This window comes from Pecten maximus, unplaced genomic scaffold (genome assembly GCF_902652985.1).
Source record: "Pecten maximus unplaced genomic scaffold, xPecMax1.1, whole genome shotgun sequence".
Lineage (NCBI taxonomy): Eukaryota > Metazoa > Mollusca > Bivalvia > Pectinida > Pectinidae > Pecten > Pecten maximus.
Window position 1 is genome coordinate 186,181 of NW_022979540.1, and position 17,946 is coordinate 204,126.

At 37.0% G+C, this 17,946-nt stretch overlaps 2 protein-coding genes across 2 annotated transcripts in view; one reads left to right on the plus strand and one right to left on the minus strand.

The window, feature by feature from the left end:
• Window positions 1-14,593: 14,593 nt before the first annotated feature.
• On the minus strand, window positions 14,594-16,279 carry LOC117318863 (uncharacterized protein KIAA1958 homolog). The gene has a single exon (XM_033873792.1). It carries the CDS (start codon window positions 16,277-16,279, stop codon window positions 14,594-14,596), a length of 1,686 nt encoding a protein of 561 aa, XP_033729683.1.
• Window positions 16,280-16,846: 567 nt separating this feature from the next.
• Window positions 16,847-17,946, plus strand: part of LOC117318864 — a 6,255-nt gene continuing 5,155 nt past the window's right edge. The window contains exon 1 of the mRNA XM_033873793.1: window positions 16,847-16,858. Within this exon, the coding sequence (XP_033729684.1) occupies window positions 16,847-16,858 (12 nt within the window). The remainder of the gene's footprint in view (window positions 16,859-17,946) is intronic.

Consider the following 17,946-nt stretch of genomic DNA (forward strand, 5'->3'; position numbering starts at 1 on the left):
GGATGATGCTCTTTCATATCTGATAAAAGAAATCACTTAACTTGAGATTTTATTTTTCACCCCCATAGCGAGGTCTAGACATTGACACATTCTATCATAACATAGCATGGAATAAAGTTTAGCACTGACCATAATATAGTATACATAACACACATGAGCATGCATGAAATAGCATGAACGTTGACGAAGTTATGGTCGTTCAAAAAACATTTTTTTTAAATCTATTTTTGGATCTGTGACACTGATCTTTGAAATAATGATCACCAAAATGTTGGTGTAATATGAACAGAACAATGCTCGGTATCATAAATTATATGTTCTTCGATATGTGACCAAAATAAACAATTTAAAAATGATATTTGGCACAGTGACATCATGTTTGTGGCCTACAAAACTTTTTGCTTTTCCTTAAATTTTATCTTGACTTTTGTTTAAGATCACAGAGGTCAAATGATAAAAAATTGAAAAAAAATCTTTTAAAAACAGTTTATTTTAATCATTTCAATCATTTATATTTTTTCATATTAGAATTTGTGTTCAAGTAAGACATCTGTTATGGTTTTTGGAATTAGTTTTTCCTGTCTTTTCTCTAAATCACAAAATATGTGATTTAGAGAAAAGACAGGAAAAACTAATTCCAAAAACCATAACAGATGTCTTACTTGAACACAAATTCTAATATGAAAAAATATAAATGATTGAAATGATTAAAATAAACTGTTTTTAAAAGATTTTTTTTCAATTTTTTATCATTTGACCTCTGTGATCTTAAACAAAAGTCAAGATAAAATTTAAGGAAAAGCAAAAAGTTTTGTAGGCCACAAACATGATGTCACTGTGCCAAATATCATTTTTAAATTGTTTATTTTGGTCACATATCGAAGAACATATAATTTATGATACCGAGCATTGTTCTGTTCATATTACACCAACATTTTGGTGATCATTATTTCAAAGATCAGTGTCACAGATCCAAAAATAGATTTAAAAAAAATGTTTTTTGAACGACCATAACTTCGTCAACGTTCATGCTATTTCATGCATGCTCATGTGTGTTATGTATACTATATTATGGTCAGTGCTAAACTTTATTCCATGCTATGTTATGATCTTATCACCTTTCTCCCTTTAATTCCATCTTGCTTTTGCTTTTGGATAATATGTACCATTAATTTTCTTTTCTCTTAGTAATTTTAATTCATTTTCTAATTCCTGTATATGTTCTACTTGTCTATATGTTATGCTTTTTGTAGTGTCTCTAATCTGGATTCTAACTGCTTCTCTTAAAATTCCTTCCCCCATCTCTTTTTAGCTCACCTGGACCAAAGGTCCGGTGAGCTTATGTCATGGCGCAGCGTCCATCGTCCGTCCGTCGTCCGTCCGTCCATCGTCCGTCAACATTTGTTTCAAATCGCTACTAGTCAATAAGTTGTTATTGGATTTTGACCAAATTTGGCCAGAAACATCCTTTGCAGAAGGGGATCGGATTTTACATAAATGGTGACTCTGACCCCTAAGGGGCCGGAGGGGCATGGCCCAATAGGGGAAATTGAGGAAATTCCTTTAAATCGCTACTACGTCATAAAGTTATGAATGGATTTGAACCCAATTTAGTCAGGAACATCCTTGGGGAAGGAAAACAGGTATTGCATAAATGGTGACTCTGACCCCTAATGGGCCGGAGAGGCTGGGCCCAATAGGAGAAATAGAGGTAATTCGTGTAAATCGCTACTAGTCATAAAATTATGAATGGATTTGAACCCAATTTAGTCAGGAACATCCCTGGGGGAAGGGAAGGGGAACAGATATTGCATAATGGTGACTCTGACCCCCGAGGGGTCAAAGGAGTGGGTCCAATAGGGGAAATTATGAAAGTTATGAATGGATTTGAACCCAATTTGGTCAGAAACATCCTTGGGGAAAGTGAAACAGATTTTGCATTTAATGATGACTTTGGCCAAAGTTGTGGGGCCCTATAGGGGAAATAAAGGTAATTCCTTTAAATAGCTACTAGTCATAGAGTTATGAATGCATGTTGTAAACTTAGAGAGTCTGGACTTCGTTATTACTTTAAAGCAGTTGGGATCCCCATACTTTAAGCAAACATGTATAAAGAATTGTTTGAGGTTGACAAATAAAACGAACTGAACATGAACACTATTTTGACATTTGGTCAAATCCAACCAGGTGAGCGATACAGGTCCCATGGACCTGTTGTTTTCTGTGCCATATATAATAAGCAATAGTCATTCACCTTACACTGAATTCTTCTATAGTAAAGAGTCACTGATTCTAAAAATTGTGAATTGTCTTTTATATGCATTTGAAGGTTTCCTATGTTGATCCTTAGTCATATTTGGAAGTTTAAGCAAAACATTTTTTTTTCATTTTTTTGGCCCAGGGGTGGGGATTTGGTGGGATGGGGTGAGAAACATTGAAAATGACATCCCCTGGGTCCTCTTATCATATCTTCACAATTTCAGATTGATAAAGTCAAAATTAAAGATTTTTGGTAGGGGGGTACTTTTTATGCAGGAGAATAAAAAGTATCCGGGGGGTACATTTTATGCAGAAGAATAAAAAGTATCCGGGAGGGGGGGGGGGGGGGGGAATTTGCGAATTGTCTTTTATATGCATTTGAAGGTTTCCTATGTTGACCCTTAGTCATATTTGGAAGTTTAGGCAAAAAAATTTTTTTTTTTCATTTTTTGGGCCCTGGGGTGGGGATTTGGTGGGATGGGGTGAGAAACATTGAAAATGACATCCCCTGGGTCCTCTTATCATATCTTCACAATTTCAGATTGATAAAGTCAAAATTAAAGATTTTTGGTAGGGGGGGTACTTTTTATGCAGGAGAATAAAAAGTATCCGGGGGGTACATTTTATGCAGAAGAATAAAAAGTATCCGGGGGGGGGGGGGGGGGGGGGGGGATTTGCGAATTGTCTTTTATATGCATTTGAAGGTTTCCTATGTTGATCCTAAGTCATATTTGGAAGTTTAAGCAAAAAAATTTTTTTTTCATTTTTTTGGCCCTGGGGTGGGGATTTGGTGGCATGGGGTGAGAAACATTGAAAATGACATCCCCTGGGTCCTCTTATCATATCTTCACAATTTCAGATTGATAAAGTCAAAATTAAAGATTTTTGGTAGGGGGGTACTTTTTATGCAAGGGGGGTACGTTTTGGTAGGGGTATAAAAAGTATCCGGGTACTTTTTATGCAGAATAAAAAGTATCCGGATACTTATTATGCAGGAGGTACATATTATGCATGACACCGGTATACATTTAACACCACCGTTGACCGGTATACATTTAACACTATCGTTGACCGGTATACATTTAACACCACCGTTGACAGGTATACATTTAACACAACCGTTGACCGGTATACATTTAACACCATCATTGACCGGTATACATTTAACACTAACATTGACCGGTATACATTTTACACTACCGTTGACCGGTATACATTTAACACTACCGTTGACAGGTATACATTTAACACAACCGTTGACCGGTATACATTTAACACTACCGTTGACCAGTGTCCATTTAACACAGGCGTTACATTGTTACTTGTAATTTGGTGTAGTTTTGCCGATATACAGTCACGATGAAGTTTCTTTCACTTAGTCACTTCAAGAACGATCTGATGTCCAAGTCATGTTTGCAAAAGGTAAACGATAAAACGGAATTCGACAAAATAACAAGTTATTCATGTCAAATCAAATACCCGGTAACCGTTTGAGTTTAACACAGATTGCATGCAAAACGTAACAGAACAATTACCTTTTATTGAACATATAAAATACTGTTTGATCGGCCTACTTACTTTTTATTGATAACCACGCCATTTCCATGTGTATTAGCACCGGAAGTTAGGCTGCGCATGTGCGTATAAAATGTTACTGTAACTGAGCTGGCGTTTTATCCGATTTAATAGACAGCGCTGACCGTTACAGTTGTACTCTGAACACCTTGGCAGTAATTACGCTATAGTTTCAGCAGTTTAAAGATTTAATAGGCGCCGGTGACTGTTTCATTTCTACACCTGTAAAAACATCAGCCGGGTAGATCTACCGGTGTGTCGGAGATTAGTTCTGCTTGAGCGAACGGGTTGATGAGTTGTTGACTATCGTCTGTACTAATATCGGCTTAGGAAATTACTTGATGTAAGTAAAGCAGTACTTTTTATCACCAAGACATGTTGTTATAAGATTCAACCGACAATTTCTTTTATGAATTTATGAAACACTTATAATAATAGCATGTAGGTTAGTAGTGCCGATATGTTCAGTATTACAAACGGAATTTAGCTCTTAAAAAATGTCGGCGTTTACCACCGATCGACGAAAATTATACTTCGAGTTATTCGATCATTTCAAATAGGATTTTTATTGTTGGGACCAAATTTTCACTTCGTATTATCCGAGTTCTTCGAGTTTTCCGAGTTCGAGTTTTCCGAGTTTTCTTTACTAAGATAAAGAGAGAATTCGGCCGGGACCGACGAGGTACTTCGAGTTAAGCGGGGTATTCGAGTTATCCGAGTTCGAGTTAACGAAGTTCCACTGTATTTAAATTGAACCACCTACACTGCGGGCTGGAAACATCCACACAACACTACAGTAGGCGTACATCATATCAATTGACTTGAAATGAAAATTTCAAGATTTGAAATAGATTTCTGCGTAAAATGTTGAATAACGTCAGCCTGTGTGACATTTTACAATTTGAAAGGCCAATTCAAACTATTCAAATTATTTGCTTCACCTTACATTATCAACTACTTTTTTTGCAATTTAAAAATTCATTTTTGAAAATTTAATGAAACAGTATTCTGGTCTATTATATTCAAATGCTTATTATAACTTAAAATTAAAGTCTGTAACATGCACTTGATTGAGAGTGTGACTTTGGAGAGGTTAAATCATATCGTCTTTTGCATGTACATGTATAATAAACAGAATTAATATAGTAAATCTTCAACTTTTTCGTTTCAATTACCATACAACATATTTAAATCTTTCGCTTGCATACACCGAAAAGAATAAGAATGCAAAAAAGCTGTCCTGACAATTTTTTGCACAAATATTGTGAATTATTATGTTGCATTAAATTAAACTCAATTACTGAATATATGTTATGTAACTTGTTTTGCAATATTTTAATTTAAAATTCATTATTCAACTTATTACAAAAGGTGTAATAGAAAATCATTTGACAAAATCAGAGTAACCAGAATTCAACTATCACAGTTTTACAAAAAAGTCTTCGAGGTGTCATCTGCACACAGGAAAATTAGTGGATTTTCAAATATCGATCCTTGCTTCAAATACCATAACTTAAAGTCTAATATTAAATATTAGGCAGGTTTACACAGCAGATATGGGGCCTGCCTGTCATCCAAACACAGTCAATTTAACACACTGCAGGGCTTCACTTGAAGCTTTTGGAGATTTATGCTCCTCCTTGCTGACCAGTACAGGTCATGCCAATGCTAAATAAACTGTATAAAAGGACATCTCATGTCCGCTTGTCAACTGCACACATGTGCAAATATATACTCAAAGCACCTGCTAGTCTTTATGTTCTCTGTCTCTCAGATAAACAAACCTTATCAAAGCAACTTCCCAGTCTGAATGTAATGGGCACAGATAAGACTTGCATGCAGATGGTATCTTGGGGGAATCTAATTACCCTTATCACCCAGTCTTGACCAGTCTGGCTCTATCCATGACCTCCCTGACCCTACGGTTATCTATGAAGGGAGGTTTCACTCCTGCATCTAATTTACATATTCTAATTAAACAGCCCCTTACTAACAAGGTAAGGATGTCAAGAAATCCAATCAGAAGACCACGCTCGGTCACATGGCTAATTTCAATTTCTCCTCAGAAATTCTATCCAAATTGCCATTGTTGTTCTAACTGCTGGAACAAACAGTCATACCATCCACCTCCCCACCGCCACCTTTATCTAATTGGTTGCTTGTGACTTTGTCGGTTTCAACCTTTGGGCCTATGGCAGTAAACTGACACCATGTAATAACATAGACTATTAATGATGCCAGACTACTGCTATACACCACAAATCGGTCAATCCAACCCCAGAACCAAGGGTTAGCTGGACTGCATACATCAACTCTATCTGGCCCAGGGTAAGACAGCAAGTCGAACCCCAAGCCTAAGTGATGTAACTCCCAACTCTTGCCGACTCCTGGACATTTGAGCGACCAGGCTATGGTACCCATGAGCTTCAGGTCAGCCATACCTCCAAGTCATGTTCTCAACGGGTTGTTGGCCATAGCTTTTCAGCACCATGCTCTTCAGCATTACGGGGTTCAAATAGCCCACGGCTATACCCCACCCGGTCCAAGGGAGGTAACTGCTAAGGTGATATGTACCCCTTATCTGCAAACTTTTTAATAAATACTGTAAATTTATCTTACATCGTTTGTTATTTTGTTGTGTAAATACATATTTAAACCTTTCGCTCGCATGCACCGAAGAAAACAATGTGCGAGAAAGTTACTTTGGGTGTGGAAACATGTAGTGTAATGTGTGTTTTTTTTACCTTTTGAATTAAAATTAATTTCAACTTATTGCAAAAGGTATTATAGAATATTACTAGGCAAAATTAAGGAATTACCAATATTTGATTATCACTATTTTACAAAATATTCTTCTTCGGAATGTCACCTACACACTGGTAGACATTAGTAAAATTTCAAATATTTTTATCTCAAATATCATACCAACATATTTCAACTTTTTGCTTACATGTGAAAACAATATGCCCTTAATGGCATGTGAAGGGCCTCCCACATGTTGTTAAGAGACAGTGTATGAAAGTATATATGAAAGTCACAATATGTCTACAGAAAATTGATATCCCATAGCCCAAGTAATTTTTCCATAGATCCATCTTATAAAAAAAAGTACATATTGTTGAAAGTAGCATAACTGTCACGCAAACGCTTCCATCATCCAGTAATAACACACTGTTATGTGTAAAAAAAGAAGCTAAAAACTATTGTTAGCTCTAATTACATATGATCATAAATGACATTTGTCAGAAATTATTGGAATGTTGTTTACATGAATTGTAATGTATATCAGGACTCAAACTTTTCATAGTCAATCTGAATCAGGCCAACACTTTGAAATTTTACATAGACCGACCAGGTTTTCTATAGCCTCTGGCCATCGGACCACCGTTACTTTCAAACAGTGAAGTGAGGTAGTCACCAACTACTACAAGGAAACCCCGCCTCAAAAAGACCCTGACTGTACATGTTCACGGGGTGATAATTCCAGCAAACATAACAAAAGAACATTGTTAAAAGTAAGACATGCCACTTATTTTCAGTGCTGTCATGGTTGTGTCCTGGATGCCAGCATATGACAGCCGACCTGCATGTTGTTGAGTGAGGTAGTCACCAACTACTGCAATGAGAACAGGCCTCAAACTAAGAGATGCCAGTTATTTTTCAGAAATGTTATTAGCATAGGACAGATGATTATTTTGTCTTCGCAGAGCCTACCCAGGGATAACTCTGGCTCTTAAAACCTATGGGAGATTTTATGAGATAAGCAAAATTCCTAGGAGATTTGTCTGTATAAAGAGGTACAATTTTGAATTTTCAATGAGATTGTTTTGAAAAACATGGGTAAAAATCTCCAAATCTCTGCCCAAAGTGAGTCCTGCCTACCAAGTACTGACATATTAGATGTCTGGCAGCATATTCCAAATAGCTGCCAAATATGATGACTCCGGTATCCACAGTGTTAAAGAAATTCAGCTATTGAACTGTTTTCAACAAAAGAAAAATAAGTTTCATTTTTGTAAAATAAATACCTAAATGCAGGTTTGACTTGTACTTTGGTTCTTGGTGTTGACAACTGTAACAGAGTTTAAAATTATTATATTAAATGTATTTTAAATTCAATGCATCTGCTTTCTATTCGAACCTTGGACCTCCCAGGTATTAGTCGTAGTTTTGTAGAGGAACTAAACATGTAAGCTAAACACAGGTGGTCAGGTAGCTCAAACAGTTAGAGCGTCCATCCAAAGTTTGAAGGTCCGGGGTTCAAGTCTGGGTATTGTCGTTGCATTTTTCCTCTCCTGGTGTTCTTAATGGATGGAGCTAATGCACTTCTCAATGGTTACCTAGGCACATGCTTTATCAATTTTCAAATTTTGAAATGTACGGTAATAGACTTTTAATTTGTTTATTGCAGAAATAATTCCAAGTAAATTAGTGTTTGACAGATACATGCACATATCCAGTGTGTACTCTCTAAAGCTAGTTGGTTAGTTACTGGTTTAAATTTACCGCCTAACTGACTCCGCCTCTTGCTTGGATTTGTCTCACTGACTAAAGTAATTGTGCTCTGTCTGGCCGTAACGACACACATTTCTAATGTGATCATGCAAATAGCAAAAACAAAAATCATTTTGCTCTCTACGACAAACGACAACTCTTACGTTATACCATGTTTTACTACACTGCTTGACACCAACTAGCATATATCATACACCATATCGGCTTCCATGTGAAACTTGGATAACAATATATGTTTAATAATTAATTTTATAAACAATTTCAATTATTCATTTAAAATCTAAGGACAAAAAAAATTGTACCTTGATATATGTCTATGGTTGCATCACACTAGCTAGACCCCTGGGAATCACTTGCCTTTTCCAACTTTACTCTATATTCTGGAGAACGAAAAAAATGTTACCTTAACATTACTTGAAAACAGTGCAATGTTAAACCCTTTGGTCAGTGCATGATTAAAATAAATGTAAATAGAAGTTATATGCATGCTATTTTCACTTGCACTTAATTTTTTTTTTTTTTTTTTTTTTTTTGGTAAAATTTTGAATTTATTATGCATATAAACATTTGATATCATGAGTTACCGGATCGCTGGTTAACTACATAGCAATATTTATTTATTATAATTTATCGGATCACTGGTTGAGCTATTGAGGCCGCGGTTGCGGAGTAGTCAAGGTGTCCCGACACTTCAACACTAGCCCTCCACCTCTGGGTTGCGGAGTTCGAAACCTAAGTGGGACAATTGCCAGGTACTGACCGTAGGACGGTGGTTCTCCGGGTACTCAGGCTTTCCTTCACCTCCAAAACCTGGCACGTCCTTAAATGACCCTGGCTGTTAATAAGACGTTAAACAAAAACAAACCAAATGAGCTATAAGCTCATATAGTTCTAAATTACCCCCACCCCAATTTCAGAATTGATTGTGATTGTGTCGAATTGACCTACTGTTGATTAAATTAAAGGACATATATGAGCATTGTTTGGAAGGGATAGACGAAGGAAAGAAGGTCCTAGAAGTTTGAGGGGAGAAATAGATAGACAGAGATAATATAAGTGAAATAGACCATAAAGAAAACTGTTGACAAAATGTTGTCGCAAGTTGTCGCAATGAGCCAAAGGACTGTAATTGGTGACATATCAAATTATTGTCAAAACAATATTGAACATGTTTTATAAATTTCATATTACATAGACACTCATGCAAGATCATCTAGAAACAAAGTGTAAAGCCTTTTTTGTGTTTGTCATCACACAATCAATACCATAATACTTAAAATTCACTCACATTGTTGATTTGAGATTAAATTCTTAAGAAAATTATCTTAATAAAGTAAAATACATATTTTAAATGAGTGTACAAACATAAGACATCAAGTCCATCAAATGAAAAGAAAAATTTCTCTCTGTGGTTATTTCACTGGTAACTCATTTGACTTTCAGATAGGCGACCAGGATTCCATTCCTCGTTAGAGGTACATTGTATGGGTCACCTGCTCGACTAAGTGTGTTTCCCCGGGTAGTCTGGTTTCCCCTTCAATGGCCTTCATTGTAAAAGTACTCACGCCCTTCCATCCGCGGCCAACGTGTGGTTGATAATTTAAACATAACAATGACTTGTTCCTCAATTGTTGAAAAAAAGTTTACAATTCTGAAAAAAAGGAACTTGTCAGGGTGTCATGATCAGCTTAATCAAAAACTTTTATTTTCTAGCTCTGGTTGTCAACACCAGATATATGTTATTCAATATACAAGAGGCCCAGAGGGCCTGTATCGCTCACCTGGTTTCACGAGATATGAAACAAGAATGATGCTTCAGTATATTTGTCGCTGGTATTGCTATGTCAATATATATAATAAGTATTTTATATGAGTACATGTACATTGGTTTTATTTTAATACTAAAAATGCCAAAAAGTGCATTAATCCATGAAATGAAATTGACTTTTATGGGGTTGCGCTACCACACAAATGTGAGTGATATCCATTGTTTAGTTTCAGAGAAAATCTTGTTTAGACTAATTGACCCCTTTTAACCATGCCCTCTGCCCCTGAGGGGTCAGCTCCTTCCTTTATACAATTTTGAATCTCTACCCCTATAGGATGCTACCAGTAAAACCATTGCTAAGTTTCAGAGAATAATTTGTTTAAATCAATTTAGCCAAATTGACCCCTTTTGGCCCCACCCCTTAGCCCCCTGGGTCAACCCCAACATTGTAAAATTTTGAATCCCCACCCCATAACCATGCTACCATACAAATGTAATGAGTAATATCCATTGCTTAGTTTCAGAGAAGAAGTTGTTTAAACAAATTGACCAATTTTGGCCACGCCTCTCAGGCCCCTTGGGGGTTAGCCCCACCATTTGTACAATTTTGAATCCCCACCCCATAGGGATGCTACCAGGCAAATATGAGTGATATCCATTGCTTAGTATCAGAGCAGTAGTCGTTTCTATCAATTCTGCAAAACTGACCCCTTTTGGCTCAGCCCACAGGGGGTCGGCCCAGTCATTGTTACATTTCAAATTCCTACCCCAAGGTGATGCTACCAGTAAAATATGAGAGATATCCATTGTTTGGTTCCAGAGAAGAGGTCAATTATATGAATATAGCCTGATTGACCACATTTGGCCCCGCCCTTCAGGCCCCTGGGGGGTCAGTCCCATCATTTGTACAATTTTGAATCCCCACCCCATAGTGATGCTACCAGGCAAATATGAGTGACAGGCATTGCTGGGTTTCAGAGAAGAAGTTGTTTATATTAATATAGCCAAATTGACCCCTTTTGGCCCCGCCCCTGGGGGCCAGCCCCATCATTTGTACAATTTTGAATCCTCACCCCATAGTGATGCTACCAGGCAAATATGAGCGATATCCATCGCTCGGTTTTAGAGAAGAAGTCGTTTATATCAATACAGCTAAATTGACCACGTTTGGCCCCGCCCCTCAGGCCCCTAGGGGAACAGCCCCATCATTTGTACAATTTTGAAGCCTCGCCCCATATTGATGCTACCAGGCTAATATGAGCGCTATCCATTGCTCGGTTTCAGATAAGTCGTTTATATCAATATAGCCCAATTGACCCGTTTTGGCCCTGCCCCTCAGGCCCCTGTGGGGCCAGCCCCATCATTTGTACAATTTTGAATCCTCACCCAATAGTGATACTACCAGGCAAATATGAGCGATATCCATTGCTCGGTTTCAGAGAAGAAGTCGTTTATATCAATATAGCAAAATTGACCCCTTTTTGCCCCGCCCCTCAGGCCCCTGTGGGGCCAGCCCCATCATTTGTACAATTTTGAGTCCCCTACCCATAGGGATGCTTCTGACCAAAATTGATCAAATTCTGATCAGCGGTTTTGAAGAAGAAGTCAATTGTTGACGGACGGACTGACGGACACCACGGTATGGCATAAGCTCACCTAGGTCCTTCGGACCAGGTGAGCTAATAATCTGAATATGTCTGGTGTTTAGCCAAGTGAAAACCAGAACTTAAGGAATTATACGATAGGAAATAATTAATATTAGAAAATGTCATTATTGTTTTATGTTCAGCCACAAAACTTGACGTGTGAAGTTTATAATTGTTATCTATTCAATGTTAAGTTATACATAAATTTATAAAAAATAAATGCCGAACAATTTTGCAGGCAACCGCAGGTGTATCATATATCAGTCACACATACAATGAAGACTTGTATGCATTACAGCTTTTTAAAAGAAACTTAATAACCAATTCACTTTACAAAAATCACAAATTATTGTCCGAGGCAATACTATGTATAGATCTGTATAACAAAATGAGACTGAACATTGGAGTCAGTGTGAAATTGTTAACTTGTGTACATGGTTAATACGTGTAAATCAGAATACATTACGATACAGATCCACAAAGGAAATTGTTCATTTTTTTCAGAGTGCAGCTTTTTGTAACTTTTTTTGAAAACCAGTATGCTATAACAGGCACACCAGATAGGAATAACGGGTAAGCTAGCTAAAAGCCTCTGCCTATTGTTTTGGTTCTTGACGACAACATGCATGACACACGTCATACGTTTCTCTACGTGTAATCCTCTAACATATTGTTGGAGTAGTTGGAGTAATGTGAAGGTGGCCTCATGTTTTTATCAAACGTCCACACTTGTAAAATATTTCTGATTATCTGTCATGATAACGGGAAATTTGATTTAAAATCAAACTTGATTTGATTTGAAAATATTTTATTGTTATAAACAAATGGATCGGGCACAAGTTATTACAACTTAGAAAAGCCCTCTCCACAAATATATGTTACAGAAAGTGTGATAACGACATACAATGATTACATTGATTTATATAGAAAGATAGCAAATAGTTGGAAGGAAAAGGGACAGATGTAGAGATATCGGGGTGAGGAGATGAAAATTGATATTTTTAATAAATTTACTAAATGAAATGTTCATGAATAATGTACATAAAGTATTAATTGTTAGGCCAGAGTAATAATAAATAATAATAAAATCAAACTTGAATATCCTATTGATTATGAAGATAATTATGTAGTTCATTTATGTACTGAAAACGATCAACGTATTCATAAGAGTGCAGCTCATCTCGCCCAAAGGGACGTGTATAAGCTATATTTCCAATAAATTCTATACCCCTTCAACTTTGAAATCGTGTCCCGCGGGAAAAGTCTCGCGCCTCCAGTAGAGGCGGCCATGTTTGAAATCTCGTTCCCTACACGACGAGATCTAAATGATTTTTTTCTCTCGTCGAAACAAGTAACTGAAAGATAGTTCAAATCACTTAAAAGTTACCATTTCAATTTTTCTTTTGTCTGACGAGGTAAATGTATTTTGCGAATTTGATTGACTCGAGATCATGATTCCGTTGGTTACCTAAATCGGGACCTTCCCATGTTCGGTGCTGATCAAATATTGGATGCGAAAGTAGAATAAGGGTTTATTTTGCTGCATATGTGCATGATGTAGAACAGTTTTCAATTGTATTATCATTGGATAACAACATTATAAGTTCAACTTTCCAGGTTACAACCGAAAACCCTGAAATATTACTGAGTTGAACATCCCATTAAGAATGGTGCTGTCGTTAAGCATGACGTCATAAGAATTCAACGTCAAAGATTATGCCACGGATTCCCGCGCTTTCTAAGCTAATATATTTCAAGAGCTTTTCGTCTGCCAGATGTCTGAAATATGTGATATTTTACAGGAAACAATTCAATATCTTCTGTATTTTCTTAGTGTGTATAGACTGTATTAACTGCAGTAGTTGCTGCAAATTTTTGTCATAAAATTTTATCAAAACTTGTATTCAAATAATAAAATACAGTTCATAATTTTAAAAATATCTTACTGTGTCGATCTCTTTACACCATGAACTTAAATTACTGGATATTATGATTAACAAGGCATCGTAAAAAGGAAAGGATAAGTTATCATTGTACAATGTACAGTGTGTATAAAAGCATTTACATGAATGAGGAGTTTCCATTCTGTTTGTATGAGTCTAACTTTCCAAAATCTATTTCATGTTCAGTTCAATTACAAACTTCCACATTATAGTTCTCATTGTATAAGTATACAGTGAGGACGTTAGGCATACCAAACATTCACAGGAGAAAACAGACTTTGTAATTTGGTTCTTTATGTGGAAATAGAGAATACATGGTTAGTATCTTACAATACAAGGTTTATTTTGGCGAGGGTTAGGAAAGACGAGATGGCGAGCCATCTCGTCTTTCCGTTCCGAGCCAAAATAAACCTTGTATTGTAAGATACTTACCATGTATTCTGTTTATCCTGCAACTATTTCACAGTAGCTGACATTCAAGTTAAATGGAAAAAACGTCATTTGTTTACCTTTTTGAACTGAAGCGATGCGTCCGCATTGTGGCGCAGGAATATTTCCATTCATAAGAACTATATTTACTTCCGCCTGTAATGTCACTGCGCTGTTACAATATAGTTCCGATCATTTTTGCTACCTCAAAGTGTAATTTCACACATATGTGTATGAAAATATCACGCAAATACATTTTATTTCTGATAACGAATTGTTTAATACCTTTATAATGACATAATTCATTCAAGTTAAAGTTTTACAATTCGCACTAGAAAATGTTAAGCTTAGTCAGTAAGCTAACAGGGTACGTACCATGTACACACGTGTGTCACTGTTGTAATCGTTACATAACATTGGATTTTACGGAAACATGCATCGACATCAAGGCTATAGCCTTACATTGGATTACTGGTATAGATATTCAGGTTGTTGATATGAAGTGTTGCACCATAAAATATGGAGTTTAATTGAGAATTCGCCTGTGTAATAGAGCTAGTGCTGCTGGCATTGTGCACGGATGGAACATGTGTAAAATTCATTTCGCTGGACGGATTTAAATTAACGGGATTTCCTGTTTCACGGTGAGTGGCTAACATGTTTGAGTAACTTCTTTGTTGTGTTTCGGAAATGGAACTATAATTGATAATTGACTGTACGTTTTTATGTCCACTAATTTGCATAATATCGGTTGGGGGTACATTGGCATCACGTAGTTTCTGAACCAGGTGTTTCCTCGCGCTATGATTAGTAAGTTTTTTGTCCTTGTCCAAGTTTCCTTTTTGTGCCATTGTTTTCATCAGGGATCCAAGTTTTTTTTCTCCGATTCGTTGTTTGATAAACCATTTGTCACTCTTTGTGTTGCTTAGTGGAATTGTCCTTGTACTTATGTAGAAGGGGTCATCACTATTGCTGTAGTCCATGGGCCGATGCGCTGCATAGCGTTTATAGATGTTGATGGGGTCACAATCTGTGTCGTTAGTAGCGAACATTTTAGGCGATACCTGTCTGACGTCACACAAATTCTCTCCAGTGCGAGTTTTAGTTTGTCTTTCGTTAAGTTCGAGGTATTCTGTACCATCTGAGACAGATTTCAATTGCACGTCCCCCCATTTCAAGTTATAGTGTTCCTGCACTCCCCTCAGGCCGAAATGTAACGAATTGTTTAACCAGACTGTATTGAGAAGCGATTCGGGAGTAGATGGTCCAAGTAGTTTTTTTTCATAAAGAATTTGTATTTCCGTGTCGGTGATCGGTTCCGATTTTTTTGCCCTGTTCCCCTTTTCTTCCTTTTTCAGCACTTTTTGTTTTGCCTTGAGGGCATCTCTTGTCAACGCGAACTCGTTTGCATCACCGTTCATTATTTTGTGACCATATTTTTGTCTACAAAGTTTCCGGTCAACGCTTGAAATTATTCCCCTCAAACTACTTGGTTCGTAATTCTGGCCGTCCTTTTTACGGACAGACAACAAAAAATTAGCCAACAACATGTCCAATTCTCCTACGGGTATTTCATTCATTTCCCTTTCCTCTCCCTTCAAAGCCAGAAATTGCTTAACTAGTTTCACGTCTTGTAACGTTTTTTTCATGGTGTTTTTATTTGCTTGCCCTTCAATAAAAGCTTCTACGTCCTCCATGTTTAACTCAACAAATTGTTTACTTTGTTCAACGGGATCATGTACTACCGGATCAGCCTTCTGGGATGGGGAGGGGGGTCGTGGCACGACAGACGCAGACTGAGTGGGGGGACGGACGGATTTTGTCGTTTCTACACTTTGTAGCTCATTTTCATTTCTCTCTATCTCTTGTACTATTTCCATTAATGTTGCATCGTATTCATCCGGAATTTCAACTAATCGTACGGGTCTAGGCACATGAGAATTTTCATCGTACACAGGAAGGGGCACAGGGGCTTGAGACGGGGCTGGTTCTGGGTTCAGTACAATTTCAGAGTTTTCATCATTTACCGTCATTTCTAGATCAATACAAGTAGACAAAATGTCAAAGTTAATATCAAAATTGCAATCCACCATTCCTGTTACACTGTTGTCAATTTCGTCATCGGATGAAGATTGTTGTGACATTTTTCTGGATTCTCGTACAATGTAGCAGACGCTGACAGCTGACGATTGTTGACAAACAATATGACGTCATCATTATCAGGTCAAAGTTTGTGCGCGTGATCATGAGGTCAACTTGAAAGTAGTTCCGTCAGAGTTGGAAAAAGTTCACGTGAATCCTATTGACGGATAAAGCACTTCGTATTGACGGATAAAGCACAAGTTTATCCGACAGTAGTTATCGGTCAGTGAGTGTGGCAGTTGCAGGATAAAATGAAGCCCACTCACCTTCAGATTTAAATAAAAACACATGCTTATAATATATCTCAAATAATAGTTAAAGCGAGTGATTTTGCTTCTTGTTACTACAACCATTGACTTTGATATACATACTAATATATGCCCGTGCTTCAATAAAAACAAAACAAATACCAAACCCCTACACGTGCATAAAATAAAAGATATAGATAAACGTGGCTAGTTTTAATTGTAAGTAGTTTATAGTGATATGATTGCCTTCTAGCATCGCGTTAGTCCCCTTTAGCCCAGTCGGTAAAGCAACTGTCCAGTAAAACTGTGGGTCGCGGCTCGATGACGGTGGAGGCACATTACTTGCTATTCTGTTACATCGGTTAACCACTCCAAGTGCAAGCTATATGAAAATGAGAGGCTTCATTTGGGATAAAAACTGGGTTAATGTGCGTTCAGGATGAACACGTTTGAAAAGTGAGTAGTGAGGCAGGTTTTAATTTTAAATTGTGTACATAGCGATTTCTAGTGGGGTATTTCCCTATAGCTCAGCCGATAGAGCTTCGGACCAGTAAGCAGAGAGTCGCAGGTTTGATCCCCTGTGGAGACAATATATTTGCTTTCCCGTTATATATGAAAATCTTGTTGTATCGTCTGCCCTTTTACGTTGTTAGTAGTATATGAAATGTGGCAGTAGAATAGTGATGCCATTATTCAGTGCACATGTCATCACGGACGGTATATGACGTACGATCATTTGGAATTCGGCAAACTAAAGACAATGACAGTCACATCGGGAAAACAATAAGAATTTCTGGTGATATACGAATTGATGTAATACATTGTTAATTTTAAAAGGTGTTTACATGTTGTTGTTTTTTTAATGGGGGATGTATAATTAACAGTCTATATGACATTGTATTGGATTAGGACTTAATATTTGCCTTATTTTAGTTTGTAGCATATTTTGCCGACGCGTTGTGTCATTTTTTAAATCAACATTAGTAATGACAGGTGTTATTGCCTTCATTAGACAAATTAGTAATGACGGGTAGTGTTACCTTCATTAGACAAATTAGTAATGACGGGTAGGGTTACCTTCATTACACAAATTAGTAATGACGGGTCGGGTTACCTTCATTAGACAAATTAGTAATGACGGGTAGTGTTACCTTCATTAGACAAATTAGTAATGACGGGTAGGGTTACCTTCATTAGACAAATTAGTAATGACTGGTAGTGTTACCTTCATTACACAAATTAGTAATAACAGGTAGAGTTACCTTCATTTGACAAATTAGTAATGACTGGTAGTGTTACCTTCATTAGACAAATTAGTAATAACAGGTAGAGTTACCTTCATTTGACAAATTAGTAATGACTGGTAGTGTTACCTTCATTACACAAATTAGTAATAACAGGTAGAGTTACCTTCATTTGAC

Coding starts and splice junctions, on each gene's coding strand:
- LOC117318863 (XM_033873792.1), bottom strand. CDS start 16,279: ATGTCACAACAATCTTCATCCGATGACGAAATTGACAACAGTGTAACA.